Source organism: Heliconius melpomene, chromosome 1, assembly GCF_056956725.1.
Source record: "Heliconius melpomene rosina isolate 202511_hmr_F chromosome 1, ASM5695672v1, whole genome shotgun sequence".
NCBI classification, from domain to species: Eukaryota; Metazoa; Arthropoda; class Insecta; order Lepidoptera; family Nymphalidae; genus Heliconius; species Heliconius melpomene.
In genome coordinates, this window is record NC_140389.1 from 8,701,571 (window position 1) to 8,717,841 (window position 16,271).

At 30.3% G+C, this 16,271-nt stretch overlaps 4 protein-coding genes across 4 annotated transcripts; 2 read left to right on the forward strand and 2 right to left on the reverse strand.

Moving 5' to 3' along the window:
• The first annotated feature begins 167 nt into the window (after positions 1–167).
• Maf1 (repressor of RNA polymerase III transcription Maf1) lies at positions 168–7,432 on the forward strand. The gene is made up of 6 exons (XM_085193363.1): positions 168–923; positions 1,001–1,121; positions 1,837–2,114; positions 2,245–2,845; positions 6,341–6,560; positions 7,080–7,432. Exons 1-4 carry the CDS (start codon positions 718–720, stop codon positions 2,303–2,305), a joined length of 666 nt encoding a protein of 221 aa, XP_085049489.1. The 5' UTR covers positions 168–717; the 3' UTR covers positions 2,306–2,845; positions 6,341–6,560; positions 7,080–7,432.
• Positions 1,837–12,374, reverse strand: Pcif1 (Phosphorylated CTD-interacting factor 1). The gene is made up of 7 exons (XM_085193190.1): positions 11,046–12,374; positions 10,501–10,641; positions 9,015–9,191; positions 8,595–8,875; positions 7,960–8,170; positions 7,296–7,354; positions 1,837–6,525 (listed from the first exon to the last, which is right to left on the reverse strand). The coding sequence occupies exons 1-7, from the start codon at positions 11,973–11,975 to the stop codon at positions 6,324–6,326; spliced, it is 2,001 nt and encodes a 666-aa protein (XP_085049316.1). The 5' UTR covers positions 11,976–12,374; the 3' UTR covers positions 1,837–6,323.
• A 607-nt stretch (positions 12,375–12,981) lies between these two features.
• On the forward strand, positions 12,982–14,649 carry JMJD4 (jumonji domain containing 4). The gene is made up of 2 exons (XM_085193308.1): positions 12,982–13,834; positions 13,941–14,649. The coding sequence occupies exons 1-2, from the start codon at positions 13,320–13,322 to the stop codon at positions 14,611–14,613; spliced, it is 1,188 nt and encodes a 395-aa protein (XP_085049434.1). The 5' UTR covers positions 12,982–13,319; the 3' UTR covers positions 14,614–14,649.
• LOC146541214 (alpha-methylacyl-CoA racemase-like) lies at positions 14,532–16,215 on the reverse strand. Its single transcript, XM_085193320.1, has 2 exons — positions 16,074–16,215; positions 14,532–15,627 (listed from the first exon to the last, which is right to left on the reverse strand). The coding sequence occupies exons 1-2, from the start codon at positions 16,179–16,181 to the stop codon at positions 14,602–14,604; spliced, it is 1,134 nt and encodes a 377-aa protein (XP_085049446.1). The 5' UTR covers positions 16,182–16,215; the 3' UTR covers positions 14,532–14,601.
• Between the last annotated feature and the right edge of the window lie 56 nt (positions 16,216–16,271).

Genomic DNA, 16,271 nt, shown 5'->3' on the forward strand with positions numbered 1-16,271 from the left:
CTAATAATGTATTCTTTTTTTAATGGACCGATTTCTTACAAGAATAAAATAAAATAATTCCACTGTTTACATCATAAAAGTTACATAAGTACGACGTACCATAGGACTTATGTACTGTCATTTCCATCCTAGAATCGATCCCAATATTTTTTTTCTGTAGTTGATGTTTACATCAATCTAAGTAATTTGCTATCTGTGAATTGTCCTGGGTGACTTATGTATTATCTCGTATTTGTGAATTTGGCTGAGAATATATTGAAAACAACGTTAGTCTTAGATTTCCAAAAATATTGCAGTGTTTTTTTGTATACTTAACGTTTTTAATCATTTTTAACGATGTCTTCTATGGATTTTGACTACTAGCGATAAGTATTGTGTGTGTTTAAGTGCCCTTTCTAGGACAGCTAGTGAACAGACGCGCCATTGTTGTGTTCAAGCCAATTAATAGCTTTAAATATTTTGTTATCAACAACTGCAATTTACAAAGTAAACCTATTCTTCATATTTGTGATGTACCCGCATCCCATCAGCGCGGAAGAAGAACAGAAGACGAATTTGATACCGAGTGTGAACCTTCTTCATTCAAAAAGGAAAGGAATATTCATACACCCCTCTGCTATGTACAGAAGTAGTGCCCCGTGTAAATATACAAGTTTGATATTGATAACGAGAAGTTTTTGTGGGTAACTCATCGGTAAAATATAAAAGAGATTAAAAATGAAACTCTTAGAGAGTGGACGCCTTGAGGCTATTAGTAGTGCACTGTCGATCCTGAATGGCGATAGTGCAGTTCAAGGCCGAGTGGAGAGCTACAGCTGCAAAATGGCAGGTGCTGAAAAAGCTTTTTATAAGCGATTCACAGCAGATGGAGAAACAACTCACGACCTTCAGGCTTTATCTCCACCTGAAGGTATCCTGTACAGGTACTGCCTACTTAAAAATCTATATAATTTCTTTATTTGTTATAGATTTTTATATAATATAGTATTATACATTCCAGCCGTAGCTTTTCTGGTGATGAAGATGGTGTCTTATGTGATACTATATCTCGGAAGACCCTGTTCTATTTGATTGCTACGTTAAATGCTGCTTTTCCAGATTATGATTTTTCAATGGCAAAGGTATTTGTTATGCACTTGTTATTTATGTTCCTTTTGTTAATAAAATTTTTATAATTTGTCAAATTATGTTTATTATCAACATATTCATTGTTATTTAAAAATAAATGTTTATTACTGAGTGTTGTGAGTCATATCTGTAATAACAAGATATACACCTTGTGATTTATGTATAGTGATAAGAGCTGATTATGACATATATATATATATGGACCGTTTATTTTGAGAGTGGTGCAAGTCCATTTTCTTTTGTTTCGAGAAAATTAAAGGTTAGTATGTCGATGATTATGCAATTTCATTCACCGACCGATTTTAAGTTGTTCAAAACATGGTTTTTTTTTGAGAAATTAAACACAGGCTAGTTATATATAAAAAAATTACATTAAATTAAGCATGAATTATGTGATAGCTCATTTTTCTCAAAAATGGACTTACACCACTTTCAAAATAAACGGTCCATATATATCCTGTATATAGAAGAGTAGGCAAAGGAAACCTAGTGTTAAGACACACACTTCTCCACTTTTGGCTCAATTTTCAAGACATTGTAGATTGAGTAGAGGAACTTGTTACTTGTTATCAGAGAAAATAAAATGAAGTTAATTTGTACCTGCTGTGGGAATAAAATGTTTTTTTGTTTGTGTTTATAGTCACACCCTATTCATTTACATGACAATAGCTGCAACATCTTTTTTATATTTAAATTTTTTACTAACAGAGTAGTGAATTCAGTGCCGAGTCTTCACTCACTTGGGTGCAAGGTGCTGTAGATGCAGCACTGTCTGCTGTGGGTGGTGTTCGTTGGAGACAATTGCGGCCAGCCCTATGGGCAGCTATGGAGGAAGAGATACAGTTACCAGAGTGCAGAATATATAGCTACAACCCTGATCTAGCTAGTGACCCGTTTGGCGAACCTGGTTGCCTCTGGACTTTCAATTACTTCTTTTATAACAAAAAGCTTAAAAGAATTGTTTTCTTTACATGTAGAGCTATGAGGTGAGTCAACCAATAAAATTCTTTCAAATTATTAACAATTGAGTGTGTATTTGGATACTGTCTTTGTGCCTTAATGGTACATGTATGGATTGATGTGATGTATTATTATTAAAATATTATTCTTTTTTAGCCCTGTTTATGCAGATTCAGGAGTAAGCTTTGCAATGGATGAAGATGAAGAATATAATTAATTCTAATTATTTTTTTTGCATTATCATTATAATTTGTTTTCTTATTTTATCATATAATTTGATTAGTCGAGCCTTAGTTATTACAATCTTCTAATTTATTAATATTATTGATTTTATTAAGTGAATAGTAAAAGTTAAAGTAAAGGTTCAGTTAGATAGTATATTTTTTGTACCTGTTGACTTTATAATAAATAAACTATTCAATTAATTATTGTCATATTTAAATAAGTATTGCAAACAAAGGTGTTCAAAATTAAAGTATGATTATAATTATTTCATATTAATATCAAAATATTTATGGCAATTTATTAATTGCAATAATAACAATAATTAAACAAAAGCAATGAGGCAAATTATTTGTATTAATTTAAGACAATTAGGTACTTATATAGTTCTGTCGTGTTCTAGCTAAAGAATTATATTTAAAATGTTAGGTTCTGATATGTTTTTTTCAGTTTTCCATTGCAAAAAATATAACACAAATTACAAGACACCGCCTGAATGTGATCTTTCAATGCTACAAATTATTATATTTTTAAAGTAGGTACAAAGATCTCAATATTTTCTTTGCACAAATGTTTTCTCATTTATATAGTAATATGATATAATAATTAAGGATGTTTGTCTTCTTTATATTAGCAGTAAAAAAACATAACACACTAATGTTTAGTAACACTATTATAATACATAAGTTGCACAGCTAGCTATGGTTCCAGAACAGTACATTTTGCACATTTAAAATGCAAATCATTAAATTGTCGGTTATATAGAAAAGTGGTATATTTCAATGGAGATCATTAGATTAATGTCATTTATTTTTATGAATTGAAACTCTCTAGATGATATAAGTGTCATTTCGTTTAATATGGAAAAATAAACATTTATTGCTGCAAATCTTTAACCTTTAATTCTTTCCAAAATATATATTTAAAAAAAACTGGTTGACAAAGTTAAAACATTTAAATTAGTTACAATAGTTACATATATATTTTTCCAAAACTGTTGTTTACAATAAACTTTGTTTTTGTTTTGTGCCACTTTTCTATTTAACTGTCGAAATGCAACTCAAATCACTTATTCATTTTAGTGTTGCCAAACTATCGAAAGTTTTAATCTAAAAAATCCCATGGGATCGTTATTCATTTCGTTCATTGTTGTGAACTATCGATCGCATGCTAAGTTGCGATACTATAGTTTCCTAGACATTCAATAGTATCGATATTTTTCTGACTGGGAGATACGATACTATCGATAGTATTGTACCCTTTTGAACTATCGATAGTTTCGATACTATCAATTATAATATCCAGTCTTTCTGTCGGACAACTATCGATATTCTATCGATAGTCCACTATCGATCGGCAACACTAATTCATTTTGTATTGTGATGTAGTAGAAGTCTCATTGATGATTTATACCTTAGTTTTATGTTTATATTTATATGTTTAGGTGCTTATTATACTTTATTATTTAATTATTTTTCAATGAATTTATTTTGACATCAATTTTAAATTATAAATTAGCTAAATATTTAATAAAAAGAAAAAAATTTTTTAAATGATTATTGTTTGATGATTATAGAAAAAAAATTGTCACTGAAATCCGCCTATTGTTTACGGCGTTACTTTATTATATTTAAATTAGTTTTAGTGGATACACTGAATAAATTTGTTCTGGAGTTCGAAGAAAAGTTTTATTTTACGAAACTTTTTTTCCCTTTAATCAAACTTAAATTATTTAGAAGATGTTGCATTGTCAAAACTAAATATTTCATTTTTAATTTATTTCATTTTCAAGGTTTTTATATTATTATTTTTTTTAAATGATGTCACTTTATGCAAAACTTAATATTTCAATTTAAGATTATTAATTTAGTAGTTTTTGAAGTGATGTGCTGATACTGGACATTACCAATTGCTGGAAGTGTTATTCCTTAACATTTTATTATAACTGGATAACGTAATCTCTATACGCACGCTATAAAAGTAAAAAAAAAATAAGAAACATTTTTTTTTCTGAAAAATATAATAATTAAACAATCAAAATATAATCTTTATGGAACTATACAACAGTAAAAAGGGCTTCTTAAAAAGAACTTACTTTAAGTAAATAACCAAAATCTTTTACAAATTTATGTACATTACGCGCACCACTATACTATGTACAATTCTATATATCGCATACTCTATAGTCAACATGATTTTAACTAAAAATTATAATCAACTAGCCAATGCATTAAAAATTATAAAAAAATATATATATTATATCGGCTTAAAATGTAAACCTGCCATAAGTAAATTCTCACGAGAGAAAAAGCGTTTAAAAAAAAGTGAAATTGGTTTGTATTGTATATAAAATAAAGGATTTTGTTTTTAATTTTACACTTTCGAAAGGTATAACAATGTACGAGGATATAACGACATAAACAGATTTAGCATTTTATACTTTTAGCCGACGTTATATTAATGCATTTATATAGAGAAATAGATTTTTTATACATAAAGTATAATTATGAAGTGCATAAAAGAAAAAAACAAAAAATATATTTATTTTCCTATAAAATTGGTGAGATCACGATAAATATAAATGATTTATTTGTATGGATGGATATTATAATGGCTACATTATAATTTCATGAATTATATATCAAATAACAATAATAGTATAATTTCAGTAAAATATATTTTTTAAATTGTTCTTTGCAGAAATTCATAACTTTGGCGGCAGTTTCTTATTAGAATATTTACTGAAAGACGATAATGAAGAACACATTCTTACAATATAGTTTCAAGCATCTACAGCCACATTGAATATTTTTTTTGTAATCATATTTCTTATGCATATTTAAGTTACAATTTTTCTCATTTATTTACCTTTGAGCTGTTTGTAATAATTTATTTGGTCAAAAAAATACATATGCTACAAGGTTTTGTTAAAAATATTTGGTTTGTCTAAATTATATTATATTTAATTTGCCTTAGCTAACCAGATATGTTACAAAATTACTATAAACAACAAACTAGTTTAAATTATGCTTGTGACCATAAAATTACAAGTACTATCATAAACAATAAATCTGATATATTTTTTCTGTGATATATAAATAAGGAAAATATATATTTTTTTTACTTAACCTGCCAATTGATTAGACAAATAAAAAATGTTAATAGAAGTTGTTCTAGAATTTCATACATTATTAAGAATTGACATGGACATTCATGCTTATGTATACTTAATAATAAACATCGAATATATTTATTGTGTATATAAATATGCTGGGTGGATTTTGAAAATGCTGAAATCAGCTTTGTCATGTAACTTTGTAAATTATTTTTAACTACAGTGGAGACTTGATTATTTGGACCACAATTTTGAAGTATTTACGATTATTTAGAATATTGACAGGCCGACTTTGAAGCAAGCTTCATAAAATAAGAAACGAAAATTTATTAACATCTAGTTCATAATTATACAATTAAAATATTTAAAAAGAAAATATAATAAAAAAATAATTTATAAATGTATATTATATGAAAATTCTTTATTGAAGCTGTAATAGCTTTCTATATTCTAATATCCAGATAATCGACTAGAAAAATTAGTCCGGATAATTTTGTTTCCTCTGTAGTTATAACTATGACCTAGTTGTAATGTGGCTTACCTTACTGTCCTCGTTTATCATTTGTGTGCAGGGAAGACGCCTCTATACATTTGTCGATAGCCATAATAGCACATTCTTAAGCCACTACTAAATGGATGACTTGATTGCGGCCATTACTAGTTTCCACTGCTAACTTATAACAGGTTGGGGCCCTCGTAGAAACGCAAATCTCGGACCCATTTTGAAAGTGGAATTATGAATGATTATTTAGCAGTTGTAAACAGGCCATTTAGAGGCCAGTATTCGTCCAGATTACGTAGCGGCAGTTAGCAGGTCATTTAGGAGCCTCTGTGAAGTTGTGGGCCCTGTGTCTCTTTTTAATAAAGACAGAACTACTGGTCTATACCTCTTTTTTACCTATTGTCGTTTATCAGGTGTCTGCTGGGGGGGGTTTGGAGGGTCATCGGGAGTGTCATCGGCTCTCAGTTTGGCTCGCGGCCGCCAAGCGTCTAATAATGCCTCTACACGCTCGTCAGTTGGTCCCCAACGAGCGAATCCTGCGGCATTCTGTAGCCATACAACAACTGTGCCTCCACCCCAACGGAAATATACCTCATTTCTGAAATTAAAAATAATATAAACTATTCTAAATACGTATGTATATTTATACTTAGTATACTAATGTAAAATAAAATTAATAAAATACTCTTTACGGTTCAATAGAAAGACAAGACACATATACATGTATTAATACATAAAACAGTACAATAGGCGGCCTTATCGCTAAGAGAGTGATCTCTTCTAGGCAACCTTTGGGTAGAGGAGAGAATACATTGTCTGAAAAGGGAAAGGGTGTACAGCGCTGATATCTAGTTTTACATGCACGTACATAAATACATACATAAATATATAAATACATACTACTTTGCTTATATACATAGATTCATAAAATACTCTTTTTTATTATTTATTTGAAGACAGAAACAAGAACAAGAAATAAATACAGAAAAACAATCGAAAAACCTAGGCACTTATAGCATTAAATAATATTTTTTCAGTCTCTGCAATGTAACATAATGCATTATGATTATAAATTCTAATATTTTAAATAAATATATTTTAAATAGAAAGATTTTATTATAAATTTGTTTGTATTTCCTCTTGAATTTTCAGAAGTCACTTTGGAACAATTGAACAGTGCTAGCTCAACCCAGAAATACATTTAAATTGTTTACATTTCTCAATCCTGATAAGTCCAAGTTTGGCGACCCCAAATTAAGATGGAAAGTAGAAGCTCCTTACTATTTTATATAAAACATGAAGCTACATTTAATATTAGTTCATACATATTTATAAAGACGTGCAGTTAAAAATACGTTCGGAACTCACTTTGGCATAACATGTTGAAAACCATGACGATATTCATGTTCAAACGCTGGTATTACAACCTGAAACAGCAATACATTATATCAGTGCTTTAATTTAACGAAAGATATATTTAAAATAAAACAATATTTAAACATTTATTTTGTTCTTTTATTATTTTGTATTGCCCAAAAATAATTATTTACAGTAGGTACTTAGAAAGTACAAAATCTAACATACCACCAATTACCTATAAATTATATATAGCTCGACAATCATATAAAGGAAACAAACATTATTCAATCTCTTAATTAAATACTTTTAAAATTTCAAATTCCAAAAAACAAAACAAACAAGAAAATCGTAAAAGATTCCAATTTGAATGAAAATAAAAATAAACAGATAATAGTTTCTAAATTTTAATTATGAGAAAATTAATTTATATTCTTGCTACTACTACTTATATTGGATATATTATTATTTGTTTATATTAAAGCTGCTTTTGTGAGACTGAGAAGTAAGTATACTAGCAACAGTTATGGGTCCTCAGTGTAATAAGTGCAGTATTCATTTGTACAACATAAAGGTATATAACTCAACAAAATCATGAAAAAATACAAAACATACATTTTTAAAACTAGGTTATATTAGGTAAAATATTAAAATATTTTTAACAAATAAAACATACCTGTTTCCGCTTAAAATGGCTAGCCTGCAACTTGTGTAGGGCATGCGTATGTCTGTCAGGCCACTCTGGCAGTACAACCACAAAACTTAGGGGTTCCGCTGAATCTTGTAACAAACGCTCCATATGCCGTAGTGTAGCCTCGAGTAGTTCTTCACAATATGGCGGGTGGGCTACTAGTGATCCGGCCACGGGTCGCAGTTCTAGAAATGGCCTGGAAATGTTTTGTGTTACATTACATTTAAAATTATATGTAAACAGAATATCTATCTATTGTTAGAACCGTCAAATGAGGAATAATTTAGTCATCAGCTGGTAATTTGGGATTGATCTTAGATCTACTCAGAGAAAAAATAAACTATCAGATTACAATTGATTAGATTAATATCTAAATACGATTGGAGATAAATTATAAGTATCACTTTCTTTACACTATATATCTCTAGTAACTTTACTATGTGAATATAGTGAGATAGATATTTGTTTGATGAAAATTAAATTTTCAATTTGAGCATTATTTATCTATTAACACAAATAAATATATTTGGTGACCATAAAACTTAGTTGTAGATACTTTATTTGAATTAAAGTTGCACAACAAAAAATATTCTCAAATATATTACACATATACAACCTACCCTCTCGAACCGAAATACGAGTCAGTATCAGCAAACGCCGAACAATACTGTCTAAAATAACAGTCTAGGGGACTCGCAAAGCACTCAAAGGTGACTCCGAAGCATCTGTGCAGGCACTCCAGTACAGGCACGGGCAGCGCCATCTGGGAGACGTGTGCGTCCGCCCCCGCACCCGCGCCTGCCCCCGCCCATGCCGAGTACCGCCGCAACACGCACCACACCCGCGAGAGGAACTGCTCGAACTTCTTGTCATCGAAGCAGCTGTATCTATAGAGGTGTTCCTGTGGGTGGAGTTTGAGGTATTTGTAAAGATATACTTTACTATACAGTATGGTCGACGAGCCAAAATTGAAAAATTAAATGTTAAACATATTCATGTTTTTAAAGTATTTTCTTCTATTTAAAAATACTAATACTCACAAGTTTCTGCAAATACGACGCATTGAGGACTTGCGTCTCTCCTAGATACCGTAGTAGCGCTTGGTCGCGATCTAGGAAATGTTCGACGAGGGGCGGTCGCGGCGCAGGAAGCGCGAATTGTACTGGATAGCACCATACTTTACGCAGTGCCGCCTGCTGGAGAGGCGCTGGTAACTCCTAGAATTTGTATTGTATGTATAAGTTCTATATGTAAGTTTCATATATAGATTGAATAGATACATATCCATTATATAAAACTTTTCCGTTACATAATGATTTCTCGAAATTCCATCGGGAATTAGAATACATGAGTTTTACTTACTGCTACTGTGGAACAAATAAAAATACATACATACCGTACATACATCAAAATTATAACCCACCTTTTTGCTTCGCGGTAGTATTAAATATTAAAATTTATATAAAGGATCATAAAATTCACGCAGCATTATGCATTTCGCGCATATAACAGGATTGGTAAAAAGAACCTAGTGTTGAGATATGCCAATCTAAACTTTCCACCAAATTTTGAAACAATGTTAACATACACACATTTAAGTATATCATATCCAACTTTTATATGACCAAGTTTTCAAGTTCTTATATGACTTTTATTAAGTTACACATTTGGTATTGCCTTCAAAACGAAGGTGAAGAATGGAACAAACTTAATTGTTTGTATTTATTGTTTAAATTACTGTAACTAGGATAGACTCTATAAAAAGAATTAATATTAATAACAAATTATTTTAATATTATTCCAAGTAGTGCCTATGCTATCCCATAAAAAATCAAATAATGATAGAAGGAAACGGAAAGGTAGTCCAGCCAAGTGGTTGGGCTAAAAAAATATTTTTAGGTATATTAAATTTGAAAAGTTTTTAAGGAGAAATAAAAGGAAAAGTTAGTACTCTCAAGAAACAATATAATCAAGTACACAGATTTAAATAACTATATAGGAATCCAATAAGAATTATGTGAGAAAATTTAGATCTTACTACAATTTTATAACAAGCTACAACTAATTATGGTGATTACATTGATTACAATGATTGTTCATTTTTTTTTTACTCCATGCTGTATCAGGGTCACCAAGGGAATATGGACCCATATTTATAAATGGCAATTCAATTGTAGATATATAATTTGTTAATGAAAATAGCATCTCATGATCAATTTGAGAGTAGTTTTTAAATACTGGCCCTAGTATTTCGAGACTTTAGTTTCCTACAATATGTTACTATGGTGCCCAATTTTGTATTGAGTGGCAGACTACATAATGCCATGCATAGTGTTGTTACCAGAGCATGACATGAAAATAATTCTTTCCCCTTGATGATAATCAAACACACAACCATTGTGTTTACAGTAAGCTATTAATAAATAATTACTAAAATATTATTTAAAAATTAGTTATTAATTACAAAAAAAACTGTATAGGTATTTTTGAGGCATTCTTATATTTTCATGTTAAATAAACACTAACCTGTATACCATTCTCCTTTAACAATACACTATGTTTTTCCCTTATTTTACGGGCATACTCTGCTGATAAATGATAAATTTTTAAACAAATTCCTTCCACTGATGCTTTTGCAGTTTCAGCTAAATGTGGTTGACATTGTCTCTGTTAAATAAATAAAATAATAAATCTCTCTCTCATAAATAAAAAGTAAATATTGCTTCAAAATAGTCATATTCAAATGCTGTAATACTGCACCATGACAACCTCTCACAGTAGAAAAATATAATGATAATTCAAATTATGTATATAATTTTGAGGCCTTAACTGAAAACATGACTGGTTGTGGGTTCGATCCCTATTTGAGGAAATGTAATATTTAATATTTTCATTTCTTTGGTCTAGAGTCAAGGCAAGGTGCGGAATTGAGTTCTGTCACTCAACATGCAATGCCTCTAAAATTCAGCAAAAAATAGAGAATGGAGTGTCTTAACACTTAGTTCCCTTTGCCTACACTGTTGTGTGCAGGATACAGAGTCAAACTAAAAAAAAACACTATACAAACTTACTCTCAAATGTGCTAATCTGTCTTGGAAATCATCATAATTTGCTCCAACTGTGCGTCTTAGCCATTGAAATGTGTCTTCAGCATTCCATTTAACTACTTTTCGACTCTCTGGTGAAGCATTTCTAGATTCAATCATTTTCTTTGCAGCCTCAGCATATCTCGACAATTGCTTCCTAGCATCACCAGTAAATTTTGGATGTGTCAACTTTATTGGTATATCATTCATAATTTCCTCATACATAGACCTTGAAATTTCTGGAAAACAATGACTCGGAAGTAATGGATCAGATCCACCTTGATCATTTACTTTTCTTTCCATTAACCATCTATTAAATGAATCTTTTGGAGCGTCTATACTTTCTCTTGTGTGGCATAGTTCCTGATAACACTGTCTCAATTTATTTGCTAAAGTAAAGCGAAATCCTTCAATATCTGGATGTGGATGCGGACATATAGTTGGTGGACGTTCATAAATTACAACATTAGTAGGTACTTCAATATCCCATGGCCCAGCCAGAACAAATTTTTTTACTGGAGGGCCATTATCTTCTGAAGGCCGTCTCTTTGTGGCACTCGGAGTAACATTACCAGCATTAGGAGGGCCAGTGTGACATATACCAAGGGGATCAGTAATCGGATCAAAATCTCTTTTAACTGCTGGTAGTTCCCACATAGACTCACCAGATACCTTATTCCAGAAATATGGTCTATTTTCTCGCCTCGACCAATATTTGCGCCAACCTTGTTGTAATAAATCAGGATGTAACTCAGCAGCAAGATGTGGAGCTAAAGGTGCAGGAGCACCAGGTGTCTGTGGAGTCTCACCGCTACCTCCGGGAGATGATTGTATTTCTGGTGAGGAGTCACTCAGGCTTGGCGCAGTCTCCCACGACGAGGATCCAGCAACAACTTTATCACGAACATCATTCATGTTGATACTTTTTACTTTTTAATCAGATCTCGACAATATTCACAAATAGTTATAAAATATGTGCATATACAAATATGAGTTGAAATAAACTAAATACTAATATGCATTAGCTAATAAGTTTCTTATAAGCACAATATTTTTGTTGGTAATCATGATATTGTTACCGCCAACAAATTATATTGGACAAAATTTAACTATTTCTTAAAAACACATAGTGAAAATTATTAAGTAGCATGTTAGTAAAATATTTTTATAAAGAAATAAGAACGATGTATCAAAATAACTAGAAAGTATTAAAACAATCGTATGTTTTACGAAACAAAAAACTTTGCGTAGCTCCCCAAGCACCGCCATCCACAGATTAACTACCACAGATCATTTAAACTTACAGAAACACAGTACAGTAAACAAATAAAACTTAAAATTATAAAGAATCACAAAAAAATAACAGAACACCTTGCATGTGAATGACATGTTGTCATTGAAATATTCACATCTTGTTTTCTATTCGATTTAGAAATTTTATAAAATCACTTTTATATTAATGACTAAAAAATGTGAAATACTTTTTCTAATCATATAGTAATAAAATAAAAAAATGGCCCATCTTAATATTAATCATTTTGAGTGATATAATAAGTGGCTGAACTCAACGTCAACAACACCCTCGTCCCCCTGAGCAAAAACGGCCCCAAATATTTATTAGAGTTTATTAAAAGATGGGAAACTTATTCAGAGCTAAATACACCCATTGAAGAATATTGCGATAAAGAAAAAGAAGATAAATAATTTAATATTTCGTTTTTTTGCAAAATAGCGTACCGACGAAATATGACATGCTTAGGTGTAAGATCAAAACGGGACGTCTGGTCTCCTCGTTAGGTATGGTATCATGATTCATGGTTCTTTGATAATAGCGTTCCGAGCGTGCCAGTTTAGCATGAGCACATATCACTTCGCCAATTTAAACAGAGTAAAACCACCGATAAAGTAACAATGATAACGGAGTGACAGGGGGGAGGAGACAAGCAAATAGCAATGCCTTGCCCTTTGGATATATGTGTTCTGTGGCTTGACAGCGTGTGTCATGCGGCATGTCATCTGTGTGCTGTTTATTTATAAACATATGTCATTCTCCTTTGTGTGTTTTCCATAATTCCATTCAACGTGACCAAATAAATGAAATAAATGAATGAGTAAATGTGTTCTGTAAACGTGACATTGGCGAAGTGATAAGTGCTGAACTGGCACTAAAGACCAACAACATAAACATATGTAATATGTTTATATAATAAAATCTTTTCATTTTCAGTCTTCGTTAAAATTAAAAATCTAAAACAACAAATGATTGAAAACTTTAGTATAGATGTCTATGTTGAAAATAAAGAACTACTAATACACGATTACTCTTTAAATGAAATTAGTACTCTTAATAATGGAGAATTACAGTACGATTATTTTTACAAAAACTATATGTTAAAAAATTTACCTTGTGTTATTAAAAATATATCTTCTAGTTGGCAATGCAATGATCAGTGGGTTAAGAATGATATGATTAATTATGATTGTCTTATAGACAAATATGGGGACATAGATGCACCTATTGCAGATTGCGATAAAATATATTTTAATGCACAATGCAAAAATGATATGAAGGTAAAAGATTATATGACCTATTTGAGAAGCGAAAAGAAAGAAAAACTTTTATATTTAAAGGATTGGCACCTAAAAAAGCTTTTACCAAATGACAATTTTTATGAGGTTCCCAAATTTTTTGCATCAGATTGGTTAAATGAGTATGCGTCAGATCGTAAGGATGACGATTTCATGTTTGTTTACATAGGACCTAAAAATACATGGTATATCGTAATAAATTTATAAACCTGAACATAATAATGTTTTAAAAGATATTACTTTTTAGCAACATTTATATAGTAATTAATAAATTCTAAAATTTAATTACAGGACCCCTTTTCATGTTGATGTTTATACATCTTACAGTTGGTCAGTTAATGTGGTTGGACGAAAGAAATGGATATTGCTCCCTCCAGGAGAAGAAGAAAAGATAAAAGATGCACTAGGAAATTTACCCTTATTATTTGAACCTAAAAATTATGAAAATGTTAAATATTTTGAAATAATTCAAGAAAAGGGTGATGGAATATTTGTTCCGTCTGGATGGCATCACCAAGTTTTTAATTTACTTGATACAATTTCTATTAATCATAATTTCATAAATGCATGCAACATTGAATTTGTGTGGAATTCCCTGAAAAATAATTTGAATTCTGTAGAAAATGAAATCAAAGAGTTTAGTCATACTCCGGAATTCACATCTCAATGTCAGCTTATTCTTAAGTCAGTATTTGGTATGGATTTTGAAGCTTTCATTAAGTTAATTATACACATATCCCAAAAAAGGTTAAACTACATTAAAGGAAACAATTTTTTATTATTTAATAAATATTATTTTAAAGAAAATCATGTACATTTTGACCTTTACCAAATTAATAATTTAATTAATTTAATACAAAACCATCCCCTATACAAAAACAATTCATTATCACATGATTTATTAATAAAATTGCTTGATATTCAGTCAGCTTTACATCAAAATTGCAATTTTTTACAGCTTTGATTTACTGTTAGTATAAACATAGTTATTTTTAACAAATTCTTTTATTTTCTCAACAGAATATCCTAATTCTAGTAAAATATCAATTGTGTGTTGTCCTCCTTCAGCTAATTTTTTTTTGCCACTTGATGAACTGGGTGTAGCTGATAATTTTGGTGCTGGTTCTGGTACAATTAAATTGTCATTATCTATATAAAAAGACTTTCTTGATGAATTACATTCATGTGTGTATGCCATTTTAATGTCTAAAACTGGGGTCACACATGCATCTAAATCTTTGAATATAGAGCACCATTCACTTTGGGTTTTTGTTAAAAATACTTGTGTGAATTTTTCCTTACACAGCTGCATTTCAACTTGAGTGTAAACATCTTCCGAGAGATCTAACCCTTTCAATAAATTATGATAAAATTTTGGTTCTAAAGCTCCAACTGCCATAAATTTATTATCCTTAGTTTTATATGTTGCATAAAATGGTGCACCACCATCTAATATATTAGTACCGGGTTCGCCACTCCAAATTGGCAAAGTCCTCGACTTAAACAGCCATGATGCAACATATGCTGATCCTTCAGTCATACTTGCATCAATTATTTGCCCTTTTCCAGTTTTACTTCTCTCTAACAATGCTAACAAAATTCCTAATGCACAAAGGACACTTCCACCAGAAAAATCAGCTGCAAAATTAATTGGAGGTTGTGGAGGTTCATTATTTTTAGAGAACATAGCAAGTAAGCCAGACATTGCTATGTAATTTATATCATGTCCAGCTTTATCTCTGTACAATCCATGTTGGCCATACCCTGTCAATCTTGCATAAATCAGTCTTTTGTTTTCCTTTAAAAGAACTTCTGGTCCAAGTCCAATTTTTTCTAACACTCCCGGTCTATAAGTGTCAATTAAAACATCTGATGTAGCACAAAGTTTTTTGAATATTTCAATACCATTTTTGCATTTTAAATTTACAGAAATATTTCTTTTTCCATTACACATTGTATTTAAAGCTGATGGACCCAACTGTAAAAAAGAAAATAGTAAGAAAAACCACATGAAACTTTTTGATATAGTAAATATTATTTTTACCATTAGATATATTTTTGTAATAATGTATTTTTTTAATAATTATTTTAATAATACAATAATTCTATTGATTTCTAAAGTAAAATTTTGTATGTTAATGAATATCCATTCATTCTGAGTAGCTATTACTTTGTACATTTGTTATCTTTTGTTACATGGTAATTTAAAGTTATATTAATTATCAATATTAAATACATTCTAGTGTAATATTTTAAATATAGTAAATTGTGATGTAAAAGTAGTACTTTTTTTCTTAAATGCTTATTAGCTGAAAAATTGAGTAAGTGTTCAGAGCATCAGTATGTAATGATATATTATTATATTTGCTTTGGTAATGATTGAATGATGACTTTATTTTTAAACAAAAATAGTGAAAAAAATACCTTTTGAACAACCGTCACAGTTGCTCCAAAATCTGCTAATATTGTTCCACAGAAAGGACCAGGTGCTAGTCCTAACATTTCTATAACTTTTATTCCCTTTAAGGCCATGTTAAATAATTAAGTTATTATTTATTCTTAAAAGAATCTTTTTAACAGCTTTCGTGGGTACAAAGTTCTGATAAGGATCAACATAAACAA

Bases quoted from the DNA above. Each gene is read 5' to 3' on its own strand.
- LOC146541214 (XM_085193320.1), bottom strand. From the start codon at position 16,181: ATGGCCTTAAAGGGAATAAAAGTTATAGAAATGTTAGGACTAGCACCT. The intron at 15,628-16,073 runs GTATTTTTTTCA...TCTTTTTTACAG, and splicing joins CTGTGACGGTTGTTCAAAAG to TTGGGTCCATCAGCTTTAAA.
- Pcif1 (XM_085193190.1), bottom strand. From the start codon at position 11,975: ATGAATGATGTTCGTGATAAAGTTGTTGCTGGATCCTCGTCGTGGGAG. The intron at 8,876-9,014 runs GTGAGTATTAGT...CTCCACCCACAG, and splicing joins CGTCGTATTTGCAGAAACTT to GAACACCTCTATAGATACAG. The intron at 7,355-7,959 runs GTATGTTTTATT...TTGCTGTTTCAG, and splicing joins GCCATTTTAAGCGGAAACAG to GTTGTAATACCAGCGTTTGA.
- JMJD4 (XM_085193308.1), top strand. From the start codon at position 13,320: ATGATTGAAAACTTTAGTATAGATGTCTATGTTGAAAATAAAGAACTA. The intron at 13,835-13,940 runs GTATATCGTAAT...ATTTAATTACAG, and splicing joins ATAGGACCTAAAAATACATG to GACCCCTTTTCATGTTGATG.
- Maf1 (XM_085193363.1), top strand. From the start codon at position 718: ATGAAACTCTTAGAGAGTGGACGCCTTGAGGCTATTAGTAGTGCACTG. The intron at 1,122-1,836 runs GTATTTGTTATG...TTTTACTAACAG, and splicing joins ATGATTTTTCAATGGCAAAG to AGTAGTGAATTCAGTGCCGA. The intron at 2,115-2,244 runs GTGAGTCAACCA...ATTCTTTTTTAG, and splicing joins TTTACATGTAGAGCTATGAG to CCCTGTTTATGCAGATTCAG.